Below are 23,028 nucleotides of genomic sequence, written 5' to 3'. Positions count from 1 at the left end.
GTCAGTTTGTTGCTCTTCCTCAGCAAACCACAGCTGAGTTAAATTCAACTTCCCATCCACTCTGTGTTTACATCCACACTATTTTAAATAGTTGAAGAAAACTCATTACCATGCCCTCAGGGCTCATCTTTAATTCATGACCACTAACCTCACTGGGTCTTAGAGGCACTGTTAAACATACCATTTAATAACCTAATAACTCTTCCTTTCTCCTGAATGACTTCTCCCAAACTTTGGTTTTCTCCCAACTTTCATTACCAGCCAATGATCTTGCTTAGGGAACTCACTGATGAAATTTTTAAAATCGGTGAGAAATATTGTATTCTGCCCTCGCCACATTTACTTCCCACCTGTGTGTGTATTCATATTGTCTTCTTTCTATTCCTATCGATGTATGGTCCATGTTTCTAAGCATACACTATCATCTGTGCTCCTTATCTAAAATTCCTTTTCTATATTTCTTGTCTCACCCATTACGTTTTTTGCTTCCACCACTTTACCACAGCTACTTTCATCAATAACATCAAAGCCTTCACATTAATAAATCCAGGGATCAATTTCCAGGCTTCATTTTAATTGATTAGCAGAATTGTATACCACTGATTGTGCCCTTTCCTTTGATCCTTTTTTTAAACCCAGTTTTTAGAACCCCACACTCTCTTAGTTTTCCTCCTGCCTCAGTGGTCATTTTCCATTAACATTCATTGCCAAAACACTGCACAGTTCAGTCCTTAGAATATCTCCTTTGCTCTATCTACACTTACTCCGTTATGACCTCACCCAGGCTCATCACTTAAAGTGTCATTTATAATTTAAGAGGAATGTGGTTAAGAAAAACTTTGTAGTCCCGTGTTGGAACTAGGAGTTTTCAGTCTGAATAATACATATCCCAGATTTCTGCACTGAAAAGGTCTAAAAACTCATGCTGGTGGGAATGTAAAATGGTACACACATTTTGGAAGAGGGTTTGGTGGTTTCTCATAAAACTGAACATATTCTTCTCATATGATCCAGTAATCACACTTCTGGGTATTTATCCAAAGGAGTTGAAAACTTATGTCTACTCAGAAACCTGCACATAGATGTTTATAACAGCCTTATTTGTAAGTGCTAAAACTTGGAAGGAATTGCAATGTCCTTCAGTCAGTAAATAAACAAATAAATAAATGGTGGTCCATCCAGACAATGGAATGAGCTACACAGCCATGAAAAGACATGAAGGAAATTTATTATTTTTAAAAACATTTGTTTATTTATTTTAGAGAGACACAGACAGAGAGCACAACGGGCAGGACAGAAAGAGAGGGAGAATCTCAAGCTGACTCCTCACTGAGCACAGAGCCTGATGCAGGGCTGGATCCCAGGACCCTGAGATCATGACCAGAGCTGAAGCCAAGAGTCGGATGTTTAATAATTATGTCACCCAGGCACGCTGACTTGGAGGAGCTTTAAATGCAAATTACTAAGTGAGAGAAACTAATCTGAAAAGGGTACATCTGGTATGATTCCAACTCTAAGACATTCTGGAAAAGACAAAACTATAGAGACAGTGAAAGACCAGTGGTGGTCAAAGGTTAGGGCTGTGGGTGATGAATAGGCAGAATACAGAGGATTTTTAAGGCAGTGAAAATACCCTATGTGATAACATAATGATGAATACATGTCATTATACATTTGTCCAAACCCTTAAAATGTACACCACCAGGAGTAAATCCTAAATAACCGACTTTGGGTGATTTATGATGTGTTCATAAATAGTTCATTAATGGTAACAACTATGCCATTCTGATAGGAATATCGATACTGGGGGACATTGAGTGTTTGGTAACAGGGGGTATATGGGAAATCTCAACACCTTCCCTTCAATTTCATTGTAGGCATGAGTTTCCATTATATAGAATAACTGTGTGGCCCATAGACCTTCTTTCTCTCCACCTTGTTCCTTATCCTATTTATAATTTGTAGAAGATAGAATTATAGCCCCCAAAGATGTCTGTCCCATCATCCCCAGAAAATCGTAAATATGTTAAGTTACATGGCAAAAGATCCTTTTCAAATGTAATTCAAGGTTTTAAAGTAGGCAGATCATCTTGGATTCTCTGGGCCCAATATAATCACATGAGCCCTTAAAAGCAGAGAACGCGCGCTATGGACATTGGGGAGGGGAGGCGAACCATAAGAGACTATGGACTCTGAAAAACAACCTGAGGGTTTTGAAGGGTCAGGGGTGGGAGGTTGGGGGAACAGGTGGTGGGTAATGGGGAGGGCACGTTTTGCATGGAGCACTGGGTGTTGTGCAAAAAGAATGAATACTGTTACGCTGAAAAAATAAATAAAATGGAAAAAAAAATAAAATGTATCCAGTAATGTAAAAAAAAAAAAAAAAAAAAAAGCAGAGAACGCTCTCTAGCTGGAGATGGGAAGGATGCAGCAGAAGTGAGAACGTCTTAAAGTGTAAGAAGGAATCATGTAACATTGCTGGTCTGAAGATGGGGCTGGTGAGAAAAGCAATGCGTGGAGAAAGGAAATGGCCTGAAGAAGCTGAGGGAGGTTCTCAGTGGTCAGCTGGCAAGGAATGGGGGCCTCAGTCCTGTAACACAAGGAACTGCATTCTGCCAACAACCCACGTGTGTTCAGAAGGGGATTCTAGAGACTTCAGGGAAGAGCCAGGCTGGCAAACACTGGATTTCATTCTTGTGAGAGACCAGAAGCTGTGAGCTACTAAGTTTGCACTGTTTGAAGTCACCAAGTTTGTGTTAATTTATTACAGCAGAAATAGAAAATGAATACATAATCACTAGCTACTTCGAAGTCTCTGAAGACCAGGCCTTCTATGAATTCACCTTTGCATCTGGCAGGGAAAATCAGTCAGACTGACAGTAGAGCAAGGAGCCACTGTACTTCCTGAGTGCTAATGACAAAGTGTGAAGCAACGTGCACCACCACCCCCCGCCCAGCCAAGCCAGCTCTGACTGGTCCCAGGCAGCATGGGCAGCTGGACAATTCCTCAAATCTGACAGATATCAGCAGAAGTGGATGTGGAGCTCCTTTCCTAAGCCAGCAATGGTGTCAGAAAGAATGGCCAGGACAGGAAGTATCTTCAGGATTCGAGAAGCTTAAATCTGTCCTAACAAGCAGAAGATTTTCTAATGGTTTAAGAATGGATTTTCTTTCTTTCTTCTTTTCATTGGTTAGGGTATATCCATATCCCAAGCCCCACCTCATGTGGTTCAACGGGCAGAGGGGAGACGTGTAGAGCTGACCCAGGACACACTGAACTGATCTTCGAGGCTTTCTATTCCTGCCAGTGGCTGTGGCCATCCCTTTGCACTGGCCTGGATCTCAGGATCCATTAGAAGATACACATCATCACCTCTCTTACTGTACCATGGGAATTCACTTTTCCTTACCTAAAACAAGTTCGACAGCACCTAATTGCAGGAAGGAGATGAAGGTTCAGGTGGGAACAGCCAGATATGGCCTGCCTTCCACAGAGGACCATAGCATCACCGTAAGAAGATAGCCCTGGGCGAGGGTAAGATTCACATCTTGAGAAGATATTGGCAGTCTTGCTTCTTTGTGCTGTCTGTGGTTGGAAGAGGGTGTATGTCCACAAAGGAAGAAAGAAAATACAAGTATACAGTGTGTGTAAATACTCCACTGATATACTTTGCCCAAGACATAGAAATATAAATGATAAATGGTTAGTTATTTTGGTGGGGGATAGTTTTGGACCAGAGTGAAGATAGATATGAATACACCAAACTTAGGAGCAGGGATTTTGGTCTAATAGGTAATGGGGAAATCTGTACATGTAGCTTAAAGAATTCCTTGAGAACTTTGGGTAGAAATCACATTTTGCTTTCGTTTCTGAGGACTATATATTTGAGTTAATTAAAACACTCTGAATGCCCTGAATCCTTCAGAGTCTTTGAAAGCTTTCAAATATGCAGAACAAAAATAATTCTGAGTCTTTGAAATCAAATATCCCAAGTATTGGGCATCAGCAGACAATCTTTATAGGACAAATTGTAGTATTTATGGGCTAAAGGGCAGAACCACTTATTTTATAGGACTCTGAAGCTAAATGCCAGAAATTCTGGGATCTTGGTTATGGTGTTGACTATTTGTTTAGAGAAAGAACACAGCTTAGCTACAGCGAGATGAAGATTAACACAGATAAGAATTCATTGGTGGGGGCACCTGAGTGGCTCAGTGGATTAAGCCGCTGCCTTCGGCTCAGGTCATGATCTCAGGGTCCTGGGACTGAGCCCTGCATCGGGCTCTCCGCTCAGCGGGGAGCCTGCTTCCTCCTCTCTCTCTGCCTGCCTCTCTGCCTACCTGTGATCTCTGTCTGTCAAATAAATAAATTAAAAATCTTTAAAAAAAATTAAAAAAAACATTTAAAAGAAGCCTGATGGAAAATTCTAACAACCAACAAGTTATATACACAAATAAAACATCTTTAAACAATTAATTTTAATTTTGCAGGAAATCATCTAAATATTTTGCTATAATACAGGGAGTAAAATTACTTGATTAAAAAAAAATTCCTTCCCTTCAAAAGGTAGTCAAGCAGCAGTTTCCAAGCTCCAAGGACGAATTCGCATTCCAGAGCACGTGTAAGTGCTGACTGTTGCAAGGGAAGTCAGGGTTGAACTATGGATCCATTAAGTACCTTTATTCCAGAATAACTGATAAGTAACTAAATTGGTTTGTCACAAAGACAGAGGGGTGTCCCAGGGTGATCCTTCACATTTTATGTAGTGTTCACTCCCAATCTATAGCTCCGTTTTTGTTTTTGTCGTACATGGGCTGTACAATGAAACCAGGCATGGCAAGTTAGAACTTGGGATGAAAGCATTTTTTCTCCTCATTATGGCAGAGGAGAAGTTGATTCCTTTTGCTTTACTATTTTGAGCAGGGGAAGTAAAATTGAAGAGAATCCCCACTTTTCTCCTATGAGTTTGACTTTTTGTTTTGTTTTGCTTTTTTTTTTGTAAGAGGGAAGGGAGAATTTCCCTGCCATAATTTTTTTCATCTGAAAGAAACACTTCTATTGACACTGAAATTTTAGTTAAAGCAGTAAAGTTTTAAAATAGTTTATTAATTACTTTTCTATTAATGAATTACAAATTTCAACCTACCATTTGATCAATCTTGGCAGATGAAGCAGTGGGTGTGGATTATTGCCTGGTCAGTGCTTCATCTGTGAAAGTCAAGATTAGTAAGATGTGATTTTTTCTTAGTAATGAAGGTAAGTATTTGGCGTTTTCAGTGTGCTATAACGTAGCAAAATGTAATCTAAGTTAATAGACCACTCATTCTAAAAACAACCTAGGGGCGCCTGGGTGGCTCAGTCGGTTAAGTGTCTGCCTTCGGCTCCGGTCATGATCCCAGAGCCCTGGGATCGAGCCCCACATCAGGCTCTCTGCTCAGCAGGGAGCCTGCTTCCCCCTCCCTCTCTGCCTGCCTCTCTTCTTCTTGTGCTCTGTCAAAAAAAACAAAAAAATCTTTAAAAACAACCTAATCCAAGATAAATTGCTGGATAATAATACTTTTTTTTTTCCCTTGGGAAAACCCAGAACAACTCAGGCCTATAATTTGTACACTTAATCTAATTAAACTATTGGGACTAAATTTATTTTTATCTATTTCATGTATTTCTTGGACCCTTCATAAAGCATTTGCCTCCCTGAGGCATGACATACATTAGAAAAAGAATTAAATATTTTTTCAAGTTTTCTGTTACACAATAGTAGTTCTGATTATACTCATGTATTTAGCATCTCTATACCACGGAATGTCATTTTGTGAGTTTTTAGTCAAATAAAAAACAATTTTTTAAACAGCTTTGGTTCAAATGCTTAATCAAATTTAAATATTCTTGATAGTACTTACATAGGATGATTTAATATTACTCTCTTTGAAGCACTTTTTGATTGAATTATTTGCATGACCAAACTGATGCGAAGCAATGAGGAAACCTTTCTGAACAGGGACATGTTCAGTATTTATCAAGAAGGCGGTGGCTTGACTTCTCTTCTGTTTCACCACTCCTCAGGGAAGCAGAAATTCATGAATACCAATGCCTGTCAAAGCAATCAACCTCAGAAGTATAATATGAAGAACTAGCTGCCCTTAGATAGGAAATTCGGCTCTTTTTAGGGCTTGAAGCATATGCCAAAAATTAATTTTGTTTTCCATCTCTATATAATTCCATGTATAATCTTATTACACTTAAATAATTTATAGTGGATCAGTATTTTTGAATCTGCAGATGTGAACACTGAGTTCCACCAAATTATAAAGCTTTAATGGTCAGTTTTGGATCTCCAAATGTACTTTGCAACAAAATACCCAACTCTTCTGGGTCATCATTGTTAACCTGCTGTTAGAATGATTTCATAGTATGAACATAAAGATCACTTCAGGTGAGATAAAAGCACCATTAGGTAAGGTAAAAAGCAGCATCATTTTAACAAATGAAATGTGTTGGTGATACACAAATGGCCTACCATCCATAGTGTATCATGGAGACTGAAAATCCTGTTCTTGTCTCTGACCATGGGTCATCAGTGCTGAACATGGTAAATACCAGCAAACCTCAGGTTAAGTGATTCCATGCACTGTTTCCAGTTTCATTAACTCAGGACTATAGTCTAGTTAATTCATCCCAAACTTGTTGTAAGAATTTGGGTATTTTCTAGAGAAACAACCTAATATGAACATAGGACCTAAAACTTGCATAATTTGCTCTGAGTAGACGTTCTATGAGTAATTTTATTTTGCTCTTCACCTAAAATGGTTCCTTGGTTTCCTAATCCTCAAGTGGAATTCCACTGAACAGATTAGATACACAGACTAACAACATCAAACTTAGCAAATTCAGTTTCCTTTCAGAAAAATCATGAGAGACAGGAATGACCTAGAACAATGATCATAAAGTATTTTGTTGCTTATTAGGAGAAAAGGTGAATAAAGGAAACTCAGTTTGGTTTCAAACTATATAGATATTTTAGCTCTCGGTAGTTTGGAGTTGAGCTATTGGCATTTGAAATTTTATTGACATTTTCTTTCCATATGCAGTGGCTGATACTCTCTAGAATGAGGGGAATCTTGATTTACTCCAGACTGTGAAAGTTTACAAAACTCTGTTTTACTGGAGCCTTCTGCCAGTTTGAAAAGAAAACAGTTTATTTTCCAAGCGGCATATAAGCTAGAAAAGGCATCAAGTGGGGACTCAGCGTTAGGATGGAAGAGAGGATAGTTAAGATCCTTAATGTGGTTTTCATTCTTATATTACAAGTATTTTAAAAGGCGAGGAGAGTGGAAATCCCCATACTGACAGAGAACCACCAAAAAATACCTGCCAAAGTAGGAAAGAAATTAGTTTTTGATTATTCACTTCTCATTATTCAGCAGTTGCTCATCACACAAATAGCTCACTTTTGTAAAACAGTCATTTCAAACTTTAGACTTTATTTACAATGATAATTTTCATATATTTATTACTTAGAAAATAACTTATATTTTTCCACCATTTAAACAAAGAATAGGCCTGAGTCTCATGCCTTTTGCACAGCTTTTTACTGTCAAAGAAAGTTCTCTGGGCACGTGACAGGGGACACTGGGAAATCGCAAATCAAGAGAGGCAGGGGACATGAAGAAATCACAATACATACATATAATATGAACAGTCTGCATGTTCTACAATCCCTTTCCTTTACTTTTACTGGGATTGCCATGGTTAGGGTTTGTTCAGAATTCCATTAAAATGGAACAGACAGAATTGGGTATTCTGCTTTTAGAAAAAGAATATGTTCCTAAATATGAGGACATTCCTTCACTTGTCAGATGAAGACCAACACAGATCTATCCAAAGCTGTCTTCATCTTCTACTGAGAGCAAAACCAAGTCTTATATAAATGACAAAAAATACAATTTTATCGCTTAGAAAAAAACCAAAGTGGTGTTTTCACCAAGGATAAAGGTTGGCTTAGATGGATAACTGCGAAGACATTCTATGAGCATGCTGGAAATGACACCAGTGATGCTCACAGGATACCTGGTCTTTTCCTTAACAGAAACCGACCCTTAGCATCAAGGTCACCAGTTCCCAATTTTCCCACCATTGGTTTTATGGCTATCCATACAACTATTCTTTTTCCTAAATGCGCAAGAAACTCCTTCATTTGAAAGTCCTGAGTTTATCTAATGGCACCTATAAACAGGCTCATATAAAAATGTAGTAAATGGCAACAAATATGCTGGCACCACAGGGAGTAAGCTCCAGAGTTGGAAGCGAACATGGGAATATTGCTGTCACCAAGGCAGGGGAGAGTATCATCAGCGGAAACCATCTTTTTATGCCCCTAGGCTTCCTTTGGGATGTAATGAATGTGTATGAAAGCCTCATACTTGATCTTCATTCCATTATTTCGATGGACTTTTAGTTTTAATAGACTGGCAATTTATTTTTGAAGAAAAAATGGTCAATCTGCCTGGACTGATGAACATAATTCTGGGATGAAGAGGTTCTAAGTGCTTTGGCTTCCAGTACTTCATGTACTTTAAAACAAAATAAATGAAACTAGGTAGTTTGCTAAGACTTCTCTGCCAGCCAGGCTGGCCCCCACTTGAGGCCTTCCAGCTTTGACCAAGCTACCCTCGTAGGCTTCTAGACTCTTAACTGTTAGGCTGTCATCCCACTTGCTCCACAGTCCCATTTTTCCTTGACTTAACGAATGTTTTAGATATGTATGCCATTAGGAGAAAGGGAAAAGATTCATTTTGTTAAGGAATTAAATGCAAGAGGTATATGAGCATAATTTTTTTTTCCTCCTCTCATTGGTAAGGGCAGGAGAACAGTTAAAGTAACTAGGGAAATAAATGCATCTGAATCACAGTAATTTTTGCAAACATGAGACATGTAGTTGAAACACTAAGAAAATGGAAAACGACTCAGTACATCCTGAATAATGAAGACCTCAAGTGTTAAGTCAAAAAAACAGGAAATTATTCTCATTATTTAAGTAGAGTCTGCAATCTACTTGAGCCTTTTCATATTTTCTTACTTAATGGGAAACTTGCCTTGAAACAGTGTTTGTTTTTGATTGAATTATCTTTGCCTTGTTTGGAAAATGCCACGGTTAATGTACAATCATTGCTTTGGGAGGGAAGAATATTCATTTATGAGAAACAAAGGAATCTTTAAAATGTAAACACTCTTTTCTATTATGTCAGAGGAAATAAAAGTTAGAAATCACCATCAAGGTCTACTAGAAACTAAGATCGTTTCACTGGTGAGCAGTTCCATACGTAGTATTGAAGGAGTTATGATCAAAAAGTGTTGATAAGAAATGGACACCAATCATAAAAATTCGGTATTGGTTAAGAAAGTCCTTCCCTTTGGGAGACATGGACCCCAAAGTTTCCCAAAAGGTAGTAAAAGTTCCTAGTGAAAAAAGCACTTTTTTGTGGCGTCCTCATTTAACTGGCATAAAATAACCATATCAGGTTATCATTTAAATTAGGATAGGCAGGTAAGTGGCTGTCCATAGACCTCCGTGCAAATGAATCATCGCTCTCTTACTGGGCTTGGAGATAGATACAATGTATACAAATGGTGATTAAAATATAACTTTATAAAAACGTTTCCCTTTTCCTTTTTTAAAAAAAGAGTTTACTATCTACAGAAACAAATCTTTATATTTACATCAAGATAACTATTCATGACAAATATAATAATATGAAATAAAATATTGAAAGTGAGTATCAACTTTTTAAATAGAGGTTTGGCTCACAGCATAAACAAGTGTAGATAAACACATAAAAAAAAAAAAAAGACTTCCAATAATAGGCCCAGTCCCCCCAAATCCTTCCATAATCTTCCCTGACCAAAGGAACATGACAAGGGGCCAGACTGCAGATCGAAGCCACCCCATCCCACAGCATGTGGACCACCACAACAGGCCCTCAGTGGAAACGTGGCCACCCAAAGCCAATCTTCAACAATTGCCAAGAATCGATCTCTCACTCTGTCCACACACACCAAACCCCGGGTTGAAATTTCCCCTCTTTGCCTCTCACTATATATCCTCCCATAGTAGGTTCTTCTTGCTTTTCCTTCCTTCCTTTTCTACCACACATTTTGCAGCACATTAAGACCCTGGGAGATTGTATTAGAGCAATTCCCCAGGTCTTCTCTGGCAATGTTTTAGAATGCTAACCTCATGAAAAGATCTGTCTCCAGCTCCTTCTTAAGTGTTTACATATAAAGAATGTCATCCCCTTACAAAGGTGATTCGATCTTCCGTGAGTGACCTACTCACAAACAGCTCCTATACATTCATTAGGCAAGGAGACTGGAAAAATGCCTGTCTTCCAGGTTTAAGGCTGGCGATGGAGTGCCTCCAAGCGGTGCCTGGGCAGTAGTACCAGTCACGTGGCCCGCTCGCCAGCCTGTGACTACCCTCCCTCTGGGGAGGGGTCTGTACTGAAGCTACGTGGAGGAAGGCATTTGGCACGGCTGCCTCTCAAAGACACTCCAGAGTGAACTGCCTTCTCTTTGTTCAGATGCGCAGAGTCATTTGCTGCAGCTACTCTACGAGCTACTAAAACCAAAAGAATCTCTGGTACATACACACATACACACACACAGCCACCCTTTCACTCCTCTCTCTCTCTCTCTCTCTCTCTCTCACACACACACACACACACACACACACACACGATGTTGGCAGGATGTGTAAGAACTCAGATAATGCTCTGGAACTTTCATCCGTCATTACTAAGAGCCAAAGCTCCTTAGTGGGGAACTGACATTCCCTGCACTGTTTCCCTGCTAAGCCGCACCATTTCCTTTGTGATTTGTTTTCCTTTATTTTTTTTCCTTTATAACTTATTATATCACAGTGAGCACTAAATATCTTAACATGAATGTTACTAAATGGTGGCGCCAGGAAGCCTGGCTTTCAGTGTGCATGTGCGTGTGCGTGTATGTGTGTGAATATGTTTTACATGTATCTACGTGCGAGCTTATATACACACACACATATATATGTCTTCCTTAAAAAAAATCCTTAGAAGCTGGTGTTGCAAATGTGAAAGCTTCTCTGAGCAAGAGTTTTTAACAATGTACCTCACTGTAAAAACAAACCCATAAAATGCGAAGAATTCCAAAATGCAGTAGCTGTTTGCCCATCTTCTTGTATTTCTACAGTGTTGTGTCTAAGTGTTGTGCTGGCTTGAAAAGAGTCTGTGACAAGTCACTCTGCTGGGAAACACAGCTCATTGTATCCACTGTCACTGGTTTTGCTCCGGGGCCGGGATCTCCTCTCCTCTGGGCTTCCCTTTCTCCTCCTCTTCTTCCCTGATGGCCTGGATCTGTTCTGAGGGTGGCTGGGGTGACGGGTCCAGGGACAGGTTCTCTATGCCCGCCAACCGCTGTTCCTCTTCAATGACTCTCTTCCACATCTTGTGGTTCTGCAGGAGGTGCTGAGTTATTTGGCAGTAGATCTTCCTCCTTTTGAAAGTTTTCTTTCCTGAGAAAACACCAAATCACTTATTTGTGTGCTCAGTTATCTCTTTTCACATTATTAATAGGAGCTAAGTACCAAATGGATACGTGTCCCTGGATTTGTTTATCACAGTAACGTTGCTGGTGAGAGTGGGGAAAGAAGAGGAAGATGGCAACAATCAGTCATAAATCATCGAGACATACAGTAAACAGCATTTTAATATTCAGTAATGCCCAACACAGTTTTGCTTGTCTCTTGGCATTATTCTCCAGTCATTTCCTCAAGACTGTTCACCTTAGACTACTGGAAGAACTTCTTGTAATGTCTTCCTTTACTCTGTCAACTAATTCAACTCACACAAGTCTACAAGACTGGTTTCTTTAAAGCTGGTTTCAGTGTTATTGTTCTGCTTCATGGGGACTAAAAAATTCATGTCAAACTCCTCTCAAAGTTCTCCCACAAGGTGGCACGAGCCCACGTTTGCAGTCTTCCGTCTTCTATCCTGGCTTCTGTCTCTACTTCACTGCTCTCTCTCCTGTACATACAGTGAAATCTTCTGCTTTAAGCTGGTACTGCCCTCTTTCTCGAATGCTCTTCTCAGTCACTGAAAGTTCACACCCATTTATTAAGACTCAATCAGATTTCACTGAATTCCACCTCTAAGAAACAATCTCTCCCTCTCCCTCTCTTCTCAACTCTCATTTTACTCCATATATGCTTCTCACAATACAGATTGCTTTCCCTTTTTTCCCCCTTTCTCGTTATCATTACCTTTTTCTAATCACCAAAGTCATTGAGTGGAAACTCTCATCCCTTTTTTAATTATGTAGTTCTAGAAAAGGTTTTTAAATTCTACTCCCCACCCCCAAAACTTCTGACAAAACAGCTATGTCTCAGTGATGAATCAAAGGGTACACACGTGACCCAAATCAGGTCAGTTAGAGTCCTTCCCTAGGATTTTTTTCCAATGGCACAGAATGAGAATGAGTCAGGGACTGGGGACTGGGGATCTTTTCTCCTCTCTTTGTTTATCTAGAATGAAGGGAACACAGAGCTGGCTATAGTCCAGTCTCACGAAGAAAGCAAGAATGAAGATCAGGCTGTCAGGCAGGATACTCCGAGACAAGGGCAGGTGCAAGTAAGTGTGGATACTAGACAACATCAGGTTTACCTAAACCGATCATTTTTCCTTTTGCATATGCTCACTTGATTGGAGTCTTGTCACTGGTAACAAAAACATCGTCCTCAATAATGTGCATCCTTTAGGACATTTATCTTGTTCTCCTATATTCTAGGCATTAGCCCCTCTATTAGATTACAGCTTCTTTTAGGAAGCTTTGTAAAGACCCATAAATACCTCAAACAGAAGCAGGCTCAGCAAATATGTATTTAATAAGTAAACAAATTACATTATCTTGGTGACCCGAACATTTCATGTTTTCACCAAAGTACTGAAGCCAGTTTTTACAAATCACATCTCTTTGTTGGGGAAATGTAGTAAAATCAATTTCAACAGAAGAAACATAAGATATTTTAAAGAATTTGAATTGATACTATAACTCCCTGTTTAGTTTTCCACTTCGTTATCTACTTATTAAGCACCTAATATGTACCAAGTAGGCCAGATTCTGGTCGTTCACTGATAGACATAATGCTTGCCAGCATGGAGTTTTTACTCTAGTGGGTAGACAGTGGAAAATCAAGTGCAATCACACTGAGACTTACAAGATCGTTTAAAGGTGGCACAAAGAGAGAAAAAGGACTCAGATGGGAGGATACAACATGATGACGGTGGCTGGGGATAGAGTGAAGGTAATGGAAATGAAGAGAAGTCGGTAAGTAGGAGATCTATTGTGAGGTTTCATCAACAGCACTTTGGCAACTGATTAGATGTAGAGAAAAAAGAAGAGGGATGAATCAAGTTAAAAAACAGAGCTACCCTATGACCCAGCAAGTGGTATTTACCCAAAGGATACACACATTGTGATATGAAGGGGCACATGCACCCCACTGTTTATAATAGCAATGTCCACAATAGCCAAAATACGGAAAGAGCCTGAATGTCCAGTGACAGATGAATGGATAAAGATGTGGTGTATATGTACAATGAACTATCACTCAGCCATCAAAAGGAATGAAGTCCTAACATGTGCAATGATGTGGATAGAACTAGAGGGTATTACACTAAGCAGAGTAAGTCAGTCAGAAAAAGACAAATATTATATGATCTCACTCTCATGTGGAATTTGGGAAACAAAACAGATGAACATAAGGGAAGGGAGGGAAAAATAAGATTAAAATTGAGAGAAAGACAAACCGTATAAGATGCTGAACTCTAGGAAACAAACTGAGGGTTGCTGGAGAGGTCAGTGGGGCAATGGTGTAAGTGGGCGCTGGCATTAAAGACGGCCTGTGATGTAATGAGCACTGGGTGTTATATTCCACTGATGGATCACTAAGTTCTACCTCTGAAACTAAGAAAAATCAAATCAAACCAAAACAAAACCAAAAAAACCAACCCTGAGCTGTCTGGCCTGAGCCGTTGAGTAATATTAAGATATAGTGAGAAAGGCAAATCTTGAGATTGGAGGGGGATGCTGAACATGAAATGTCTGGGAGACCTTCAAGGGCAGAGGTAAAGTTGGCAGCTCATCTTGAGCTTTGCAGAGGGTCTGTTCACAGCCACAATGTAACTCTTAGTACCTTTATCTGCGTGACCATTGCAGACTTAGGCCAAGAATTTACAAAGTAGGCTAAGATCCCCTGTTAGACTATAAACTTTCCTATGGGCAAAAACCTGTGTCCCCTTTTTGTGTATATTCATGAACGTCTAGACATTAGTAAGTATTCAGCAGTAAGAGTTTACTAGGTGAATCATGTTCCCCCTAGTTCCTGTTCCACAGTTGCAAGTAAATGATGAAGAGTTGGTAAGTCATAAAAATGACAATGATATGAAAAGGATATCTGATCTAGTAAAGACTATGTTAAGAGGTAATAGTACAAGTTACCAGGATGGTCAGCAGGGATATGTGGGCTTACTTAATAAAGTAGCAATGATTCACAATGTATAATCAGGGGGAGGGTGAAGAAGAAAAAATAGAAGGAAAAAAATAGTAACAACAGGAAAAAAAAATCCATTTGCTATGAGGTGTGCCAAAGGAACTAGATCTCTCGGAGGCCATCCAGCAAAATTTTTATGGAAGTACTAGTGATTCCTTCAACAGCGTTATTTTAATACACCACAAAAATTTCTTGCATTTTACAGGATAAGATTGATTTAAAAATACAGATCAAATAAAAGGACATTAAATTAAATTATCTTAAATTACTTTTGAACCATGCAGACACAAAACAAAATTATTAAGTTGAATTAATGCCAGGGGGAAGGGATACAAGCAGAGTCATAAGCAAAAATTTAAAAAAACAATTTACTGTATTCATCATTTTATTTACGAGATAAACCCACCAATCAAACTTATATCGACCACTCATTAATTAGCAAGCAATTTTCTGAATGCTATGGACACAAAGACTGATTAGTCCAGAGCTTGCCTTAAGGGAGCTTACAGTTCATAGGGGAGAGGGCAAAGAAAACAAAAAGTGAAACATACATGTTGTATTTGTGTTTTATGACAATGTACACATGTGATCAAGATGGGCTTAATGTTCCCCTCAGCTTGACTAAACTTTAGATTGGTTTCTTCCAGATTATAGGTCTCTGACTTCCCTTTTCTTATAGCATTTACTTTCTAAGAGTTGCAAGTGCAAATACCTCCTCTGCTCCTTTGTAATATAGATAAATCTTCTCCCAGCTTCTAGCTAGTTTTACAATCCAAGAACATGTCTCCCACGTACCTGGGTGTGATTCCTTTGAAATGAAATTATTGAAAAAAACAGGGTCCCTGACTTCCAGCCTCCATGGGAGGGGAAGTGCCCTACTTCAGCAAGTACCAATTAGCAAACACAGATGGCTCAATCACATTGACCAACATCCCTCTAAGGTCCTATCGTGGACTTTCACTAACTCACGCTAGTGCTTAAATATCCTCCTGCCTTAGTTTCAGTGGAGTTGAATTTAATCTCTCTTACTTATTGCAATAATCTTGAATAAAGTATTTTCTGACATTTTTAGTAAGTGCACAGTGCAATTTCTCTCTGACACATCAAACCATGGCAACACACATGACTCGATCTGCGAGGGAAAGGTAAGATATTTTTCAAAGGATAGGACACCTGAGGTGAGATGTAAATTTTGAAAATTAAATACACTGGGTGAAAAAGGTGTGGGCAGCATTCCAGGCAGAGTGAAGGGCATGCATACGGCAGAAGGTCATGGGGTCCTGGAGCATGACATCAATTTCTTCATTTGAAAGTTTCTTAATAAGCATACACACACACACACACACACACACACACACACACATTCATTCACTAAATTTAAAGAAATCTGAATTATTTCTATAAAAATCAGTAAGATATATTACAACTACATTAGGGTTTTTTTGTTTGTTTGTTCCTTTGTTTGTTTGTTTTTACTATTAAAGAGAGGGAAGGAGGGGCAGAGAAGACAGGGAATTGGGGCTCCATCCCACAACCCTGAATTCATGACCTGTGCTAAAATCAAGAGTCAGGTGCCAACCAACTGAGCCACGCAGGCACCCCTACATTAGATTTTTAAAAGCACATTTATAAAATTACTCTTCTACCAGAGCCATCTACTTGCTTATTTCTACTTTGTTTTTATTGGAGTTAGGTACAAATCAGTTTCTGTTGAGAAATTTTTAAATGTTAATGTAGTTTTTAACCTATTCCTTTGAATCGAGACAGTTACACGTGAGCACTGGCTGAAGGGTAGATCTGAATCACAGTGATATGAGAAACGCTACTGCTCAAGGTGGTCACTCCATCTGACTGTTGTACACATTCACGCAGTGTGTTCATAGGAAAGAGGTAACAAAAGCTCAATTTTTCTCATTTTCCTTTCAGGGCAGCCCCCATGAGAACAGCTGTTCTCTTATTAATGCTGTTAAACGTTAGCAATAAACCTCTCTGGAATTAAACTGAATAAGGTGACGTAGAAGAAAGTTTGTACCAAATAAATTTGCGTAGATTAGAGTCTGCAGGTGGTCTAAAGCATGCTGTATTGGAAGCCAAATTGTTCAGCACTGGAACCTTTTGAAATGAGAACAAAGAGCCTTTCATTGCTCAAATTCTAAATGCAGCTTAGTACTTCATTAGAAACCTCTTAGTTCGCTGTAGGAATCTTTCAGATTTAATTATGAGGTTGGGAAAAAGCCTTCTTTCCCTAGGATACCATATTGAAACATTTAATTCTGTGTTTCCTGGGAGATCTCCAAGTTTTGCAAATTGCTGAAATTATCAGTGCATATTTAATCTAAATTTTTTCTGAAACCTAAGTTTCAGACTAAATCAAGTTAACCATCTCAGTCAATATGATTACAGAATTAAAATTGCTAGGATTCTACAGCAGTAGAGTTTGGAGGGCTGTCTGGAGAGCAGAATCTGGAAGTCAGTATGGCAACTGAACCCCACAGAACGGAAAAGTACTTGAATATCTGGTTGTCGCGTTTGTTGCTAAAGCCAATGTTGACAAGTTGAGCCTGTAAAATCTCTTGGCCTGTGTTCTTCGATTCCTGATGCCTGTATTATGTGTGTGTTTTTCGATGTGTTTGAGTTCAAATAGCAATCAGTGAGTGCCCATGGGAGCAAGGCTTTTCCAAGAGGCTAAGCTGACAACACTTTCTAATGTCACTCATTCAAAAACAAAAAACAAAAAAAAAACGAAAACCCAAAACCAAAACCAAAAACTCTGTACTGTCCTTAAACAGCAAACTATAGGTCTCTGAAATGAAAACAAGTTAAAAAAGGGGGGGGGGGGGGGGGAGAAAACCAATATATGTTTATTAAATGAACAAATGAAAAAATAAGCCATGAATCCCAATCTTGGTTCCAACCTCTGAATCTCAGGACTAGCCCCAAATTGCTAATGGAAACCTTTTTATAAGCACCAGAGAAATAAAATATAATTACTTCGATAATAGAATATTGAAGGAAAACAACTTTTGACTTTCCCCTCATTCTGTACTAAAGTTAATATATAGGACAGAGAACTTGGGCAAAAATTTGACCTAGAATCAAAACTGCAAAACCCTCATCAGTTTATACTTAACAAAGATCTCCCTATCTCTGTTTTGTAAGCTTATAGCAGAGTACTTATATGAGGGCAAATGGGTCACTACCCATGTTAGACTATATTTACTGGATGGCTGAGATGAACTGAGTCACGAATTTTCCTGACTGTGCTAAAAAATAGACAGATGATCAGAATATCTCTCTTTGGTAATATTTTGAATAAGCATTTCAAAAAAATATGACTGCACATTCTTTCTGAAGGCACACGTAAACCACATACTATGTTTTCGTAAATGCAAGAACAGGATTTGTGCAATAGCTGTAAGAGTTATGGGTTTTACTAATTATGCTGTTTGGGTCTCCTCCCCATGACAGGAGAAATATCAGAATATTTCAAGATGAGAATGAACAAAAATCTCTTTTTACAGTCAGGTAAACTCATGTAGCCATCACGCAGACTGGCTACATCATGTGTTCCAAATGAGAGACCAGATGGAAACACTTTTCATCATCATTAACACTACTGCTCTGTCTGGTTCAAAGCCACAGTCCTTTCTCACTTGGATAATTTCAATAGCCTCTTAACTTATTACCCTTGCTCTACCCTAAACTCAAGCATATTCTCAGTATAGCAGCTGAGGTAACCCATTTAAAAGATAAGCTGAATCAGCTAACTCTTCTGCACAAAATCACTGACGCCTTCACATCTTACTCAGAGTTAAGAGCCAAACTCCATACAGTGCCCTACAGAGCCCCACCCTCACACCCTACAACACTGGCTCCCCACCGCCTCTCTTCTGCTGCTCCCTCATTACCTTTCCTCTCAGCCACCCCAGCCCTCCCCATGCTTCTTCAACACCCAGCCAACGCCCACCTCAGGACCTTTACATGGTTTGCTTTTCTCTCTCCTCGGCACACTTTTTCCTATACTTCCATGGATCATTCCCCCAAATCTTATAGTCTTTTTTTTTTTAACCTCTTTTTTATTTAGTCTATCTGTGGCTATCTTATCTAAAATTTTAACCTTTCTCTGCAATATTTCATATCCCTCTTCTATTTTTTTTTTTTTTTAAAGCTCTAGCATTTATCAGTACCTCACATGTCAGAGACTTACCGATTGGTCTTGCTTAGTATCTACTTACTCCACTAAAAGAGTCATTTAAATGGGCAACGACTTATTTATATTTTGTCTGATCTGCTCATGGCTCTATCTTCAGTACTTGGAAGAATGCCTGGCACAAAGTCGATGCTTAATAAATATTTGTTACATGAATGAGTGATAGCTACCTCTTACCACTTCACATGGCCTTCCTCCAACTAAACCAACACAAGTGTGCGGTTGCTCTATAGGGTATCTGAAACTCCTCTCATCTCTAAATCATTAAGATATTCTGAAGGACAGGCTCCAACTGTTTAATTTCTTTTTACTTCATAACAGAGGCTGTATCTTTATATGAATGCAGTATTATAATAGATTCCATAGTCTATAATTTCTATTATTATGATATTAGGGAACGGAGGTCATACACAATCAGATGAAGATGATATCTGGACACAAACTATGTAATTCACGAGAAGCACAAGATTTATCTGAACCTATGTTAAAAAAAAACTTAGAAAAAACACACTAGAAATAGATTTCATAAAACTTACTTGGAGATTCATTATTTTCACAGGTTTCCTCTTCATTTGGTGCTTCCTCCTCCTCTTCTTCTGGGTCATCAGTATCTCCTGACTCATCACTATCTTCCACCCATTTCCCTGGCATTAGTCCTGCTGAATCATAGGAGTTGCACAGAGGACCCACAATGTGAGAGATGAAGGATTCCTGAAGATTGGCCAACTGAGGAGCAGAACGGTCCATGAAGGGGCTTATTGGCAACCCAAGGCTGGCCTCTTCATCACCCTAGAAATAGGAATTTATCATGAAGAGTCAACCAAAAAGATACATGACATAGAAAGTTTAAAATACTAGTAAAGTCAGCATTCACTTGGCACCTAAAATCTGCAATTACGTAAGAACCCAGACACTCATGTGTGAACTCCCTCTTTTACTTGACTGCTAAAGGATTCTACCCAAACTGCTGAGATCCCTGTAGAAATGTCTTGTCGCCATTTACCACTTTTGTGATCTTGAGGTTTTGGCTTTTGATTAAGGGGCAACAGAAGAAATGGTCTAATGTCTTAGTAGATGGTATTTCTTATGTCACTCCTTGCTCTATTAGAGCATAAATGTACTTCAAAATGCAATGCTGGGAATAATTATGAAAAAAAATACATAATTCATCACATTTTTTTCATTTTACCTTGGCTGCCAGTAAAGCTTAGAACAATTTATTGCTCAATTAAAGATGTCACCTTATCTCAGCTTTTGGTTGAATTTTATCTTCTGTGATCACATGATTTCTGATATTCTTACTTGTCAACATGTTTAATAGTACTACTAAGTGTTTTTATTTGAAATACTTCAAATCTTTCTGGAAAAAAATAACAGACTGTAAACCAGTAGTCACCTAGCAAAATTAACAAAGGAAATATACTGAAATACCAACAATGGTTATGTATATGTAGTAGAATTATTATAACTGGGTTATCCTTTTCCTTTTTTTTTTTGCATTTTTAAATTTTACTTCTTTTATTTTTTTAAGATTTTAATTTATTTATTAGAGAGAGAGAGAGAGAGAGAGAGAGAAAACCAATGGGAGGAGGGGCAGAGGAGAGGGAGAAGTGGGTTCCCCACTGAGCAAGGAGCCCAACATGGACTGAATCCGAGGACCCTGGGATCATGACCTGAGCTGAAGGCAGACACTTAACTGACTAAGCCACCCAGGCGCCCCTATTTTTTTTTTTTTTTTTTGGTATTTCAGTATTTGGGGATTGATTATGAATTAATATAATTTCTAGAGAAGGCAATATATTATTTTCTAGAAAGTACAAACCTTTTAACCTATGTATGAGTCCTGTCTATAAAACCCACAAAAGTTCTAATCCTTCTTCAAGTACATCCAGTGATAGTCAATTTATTACTTAAAAAGGCACCTCATCTTATTTCTGGATGCCTTTATAATACATATTTCTTTCTCACATTGTCTTGAAATCAATCCTTCTATAACTTCTATAGACTGGTTATATTTATACCCTCTTTAGGGATGCAGAAAGTAATCTAATGTTCCTTATAAATCAAATCCTGTGCTAAGTGATATTTACTTTAATCTCTGTAACATATGATACACTTAATCCTAAATTTGTATGTCAGTCTTTGAAGTATCTGAAGACAGTTACTGTAACACCTCTATTTTCCCTACCACACAGGGAAATGATCTTCACTTTTTTTTTTTTAAAGATTTATTTATTTATTTGACAGACAGAGATCACAAGCAGGCAGAGAGGCAAGCAGAGAGAGAGGAGGAAGCAGGCCTCCTGCTGAGCAGGGAGCTCGACGTGGGGCTCGATCCCAGGACCCTGGGATCATGACCTGAGCCAAGGCAGAGACTTTAACCCACTGAGCCACCCAGGTGCCCCTGATCTTCACTTTTTAAAAAAATTTTTTGTTTAAATTCAATTTAGTTAACATATACTGTATTATTAGTTTCAGGGGGGAGAATTTTATGATTCATCAGTTGCATATAACACCCAGTGCTCATTATACCAAGTGCCCTCCTTAATGCCCATCACCCATTTAGCCCATCCCCCTACCAAACACCCCTCCAGCAATCCTCATCATGTCAATTTATGCTACTGATTCCTGTCCTTTACCCATGCTCCACTACCTCCAGAATTCTCTTAAGAGAATAGCTCACAGTACTCAAAACAAAGTTTCACATATAATCTGATCAGTTTTTCTGTGGTAGATTTTTCGGTAGTATGTTTACTCTCACATTATCATGTCAAATAAAATGCCTATTTATAAAGATTTTTCTTACGCTGCTGTTATTGAATATTAAAAGTCAATGAACTTAATCTGATGTACATCCGTTCATATAAATGTAAATAAGCTTCAATTATAATAAATTTATTTTAAAAAAAGAAACAATATGTCAATGATCTTCCTAATGTCTCAGTAGGTCATTTCATTATTTCAACATCGTCTTCCGCCCTCACCTCCACCCCCTGCAATACTTGCAAATATCTTTATCTTAGAGTTTTTAGTTTTCTGATGTTAGTATGAATATAAAAGAGACTGATAACACTTTTACAGCTTTTGCAAGCTTTTGTGAATTCATGAGCAGCCTACTATAAATTAAGATAAACACTTAAGTTGGTTACCTGTTCATAAAATTCATTGACAATACCCTCTGTCCACTGAAGATGGAGCTCTTTGCATTTAGCTGGCCCATTGATATCAGCCAACTTTATACACATTTGGCAAACCAGGAGGCGATCATTTTCATTAGTCCAATCTATTCCAACATCATCATTCACCTGTTTGAGGGGCAAAACACATTTTACCTCAATGAAAGCAAAAGTTGGACAGAATAAACAATACAATATTTATTATATTAACATGTAGAGATCAGAATACCAAGAAAGGAGGAACTTCTTAGCTATTTAAAATGCTACTGGCTTACATAATAGTAAACCGCTCAGAAAAATAAAATTTTAAATGATGCATAAAGTAATTATTAATTATGGAACTGAAAATAAATGCTATTTAAAATTAGCATTTATTACCAATGACTAGTAAATAAATACAGCTACAAATGATAAGAAATTTTTTTAAGTTAACATTTGGGTGTTTATGCTTGATGTATGAAATTTTGTTTCAGGGTTTTGACCTTTTCTACTTCCAGACAATTTATGTTAGTATACCACAGAGATGAGAGCAAATAAAATCAAACAAAAAACCCAATGACAGTGAGAATTTTACTTCTTTGCAGCACAAAGTATAATATATAGGTAGCACCTCAACATCTCAGACTTCTAGATTGGGACCAATCCCCGTATATCTGCTTCTGATTAAACATTTTATTGTATTTCATTTTCACAGTTGAAATATAAGAGGCGAGAGCAGTAAGTTATGTTCCACACTTTGATTCCATGACATCTTTTAATATGGTCATAACATGAAGACTGGTACAAATCTAGTTACCTTGGCATTAAATTTGGCTACAAAATCAAAGTGTTTCTTCAGGTCAGTGGCCAGAATTGCTTCAATGACAAGAAAACGAAAATGCTTAAATTCCACATGGTCAAGGTTAACTAAGAAGTTGTACTCTGGCCGGGACATGAAAAGATTCCATGCAGCAGCTGCATGATGATTCTCCAAAACGGAACGATCATTATAGAGCACCGCCTAGGCAAAGAGGGCAAAGACTGAAAGACTCAATTTTTAAATTAAAAACAAAAAACACAA

General features: G+C 38.3%; 1 protein-coding gene across 2 annotated transcripts in view; it reads right to left on the bottom strand.

Annotated features, from left to right (window-relative positions):
• Positions 1 to 7,465: 7,465 nt before the first annotated feature.
• The window catches only part of PDE3A (phosphodiesterase 3A), a 337,985-nt gene continuing 322,422 nt past the window's right edge, over positions 7,466 to 23,028 (bottom strand). For both annotated transcript variants that reach the window (XM_046012731.1, XM_046012732.1), the window contains exons 13-16: positions 22,765 to 22,968; positions 21,942 to 22,097; positions 19,329 to 19,581; positions 7,466 to 11,546 (exon numbers count right to left, since the gene is read on the bottom strand). In XM_046012731.1, coding sequence (XP_045868687.1) covers positions 11,308 to 11,546; positions 19,329 to 19,581; positions 21,942 to 22,097; positions 22,765 to 22,968 — 852 coding nt within the window. In that variant the 3' untranslated portion in view covers positions 7,466 to 11,307. The remainder of the gene's footprint in view (positions 11,547 to 19,328; positions 19,582 to 21,941; positions 22,098 to 22,764; positions 22,969 to 23,028) is intronic.

The sequence above is a fragment of the Meles meles genome, chromosome 7 (genome assembly GCF_922984935.1).
Source record: "Meles meles chromosome 7, mMelMel3.1 paternal haplotype, whole genome shotgun sequence".
Classification (NCBI taxonomy): Eukaryota; Metazoa; Chordata; class Mammalia; order Carnivora; family Mustelidae; genus Meles; species Meles meles.
Note: the sequence above shows the minus strand (reverse complement) of the source record. Positions and strands in the feature narration are given on the sequence as shown.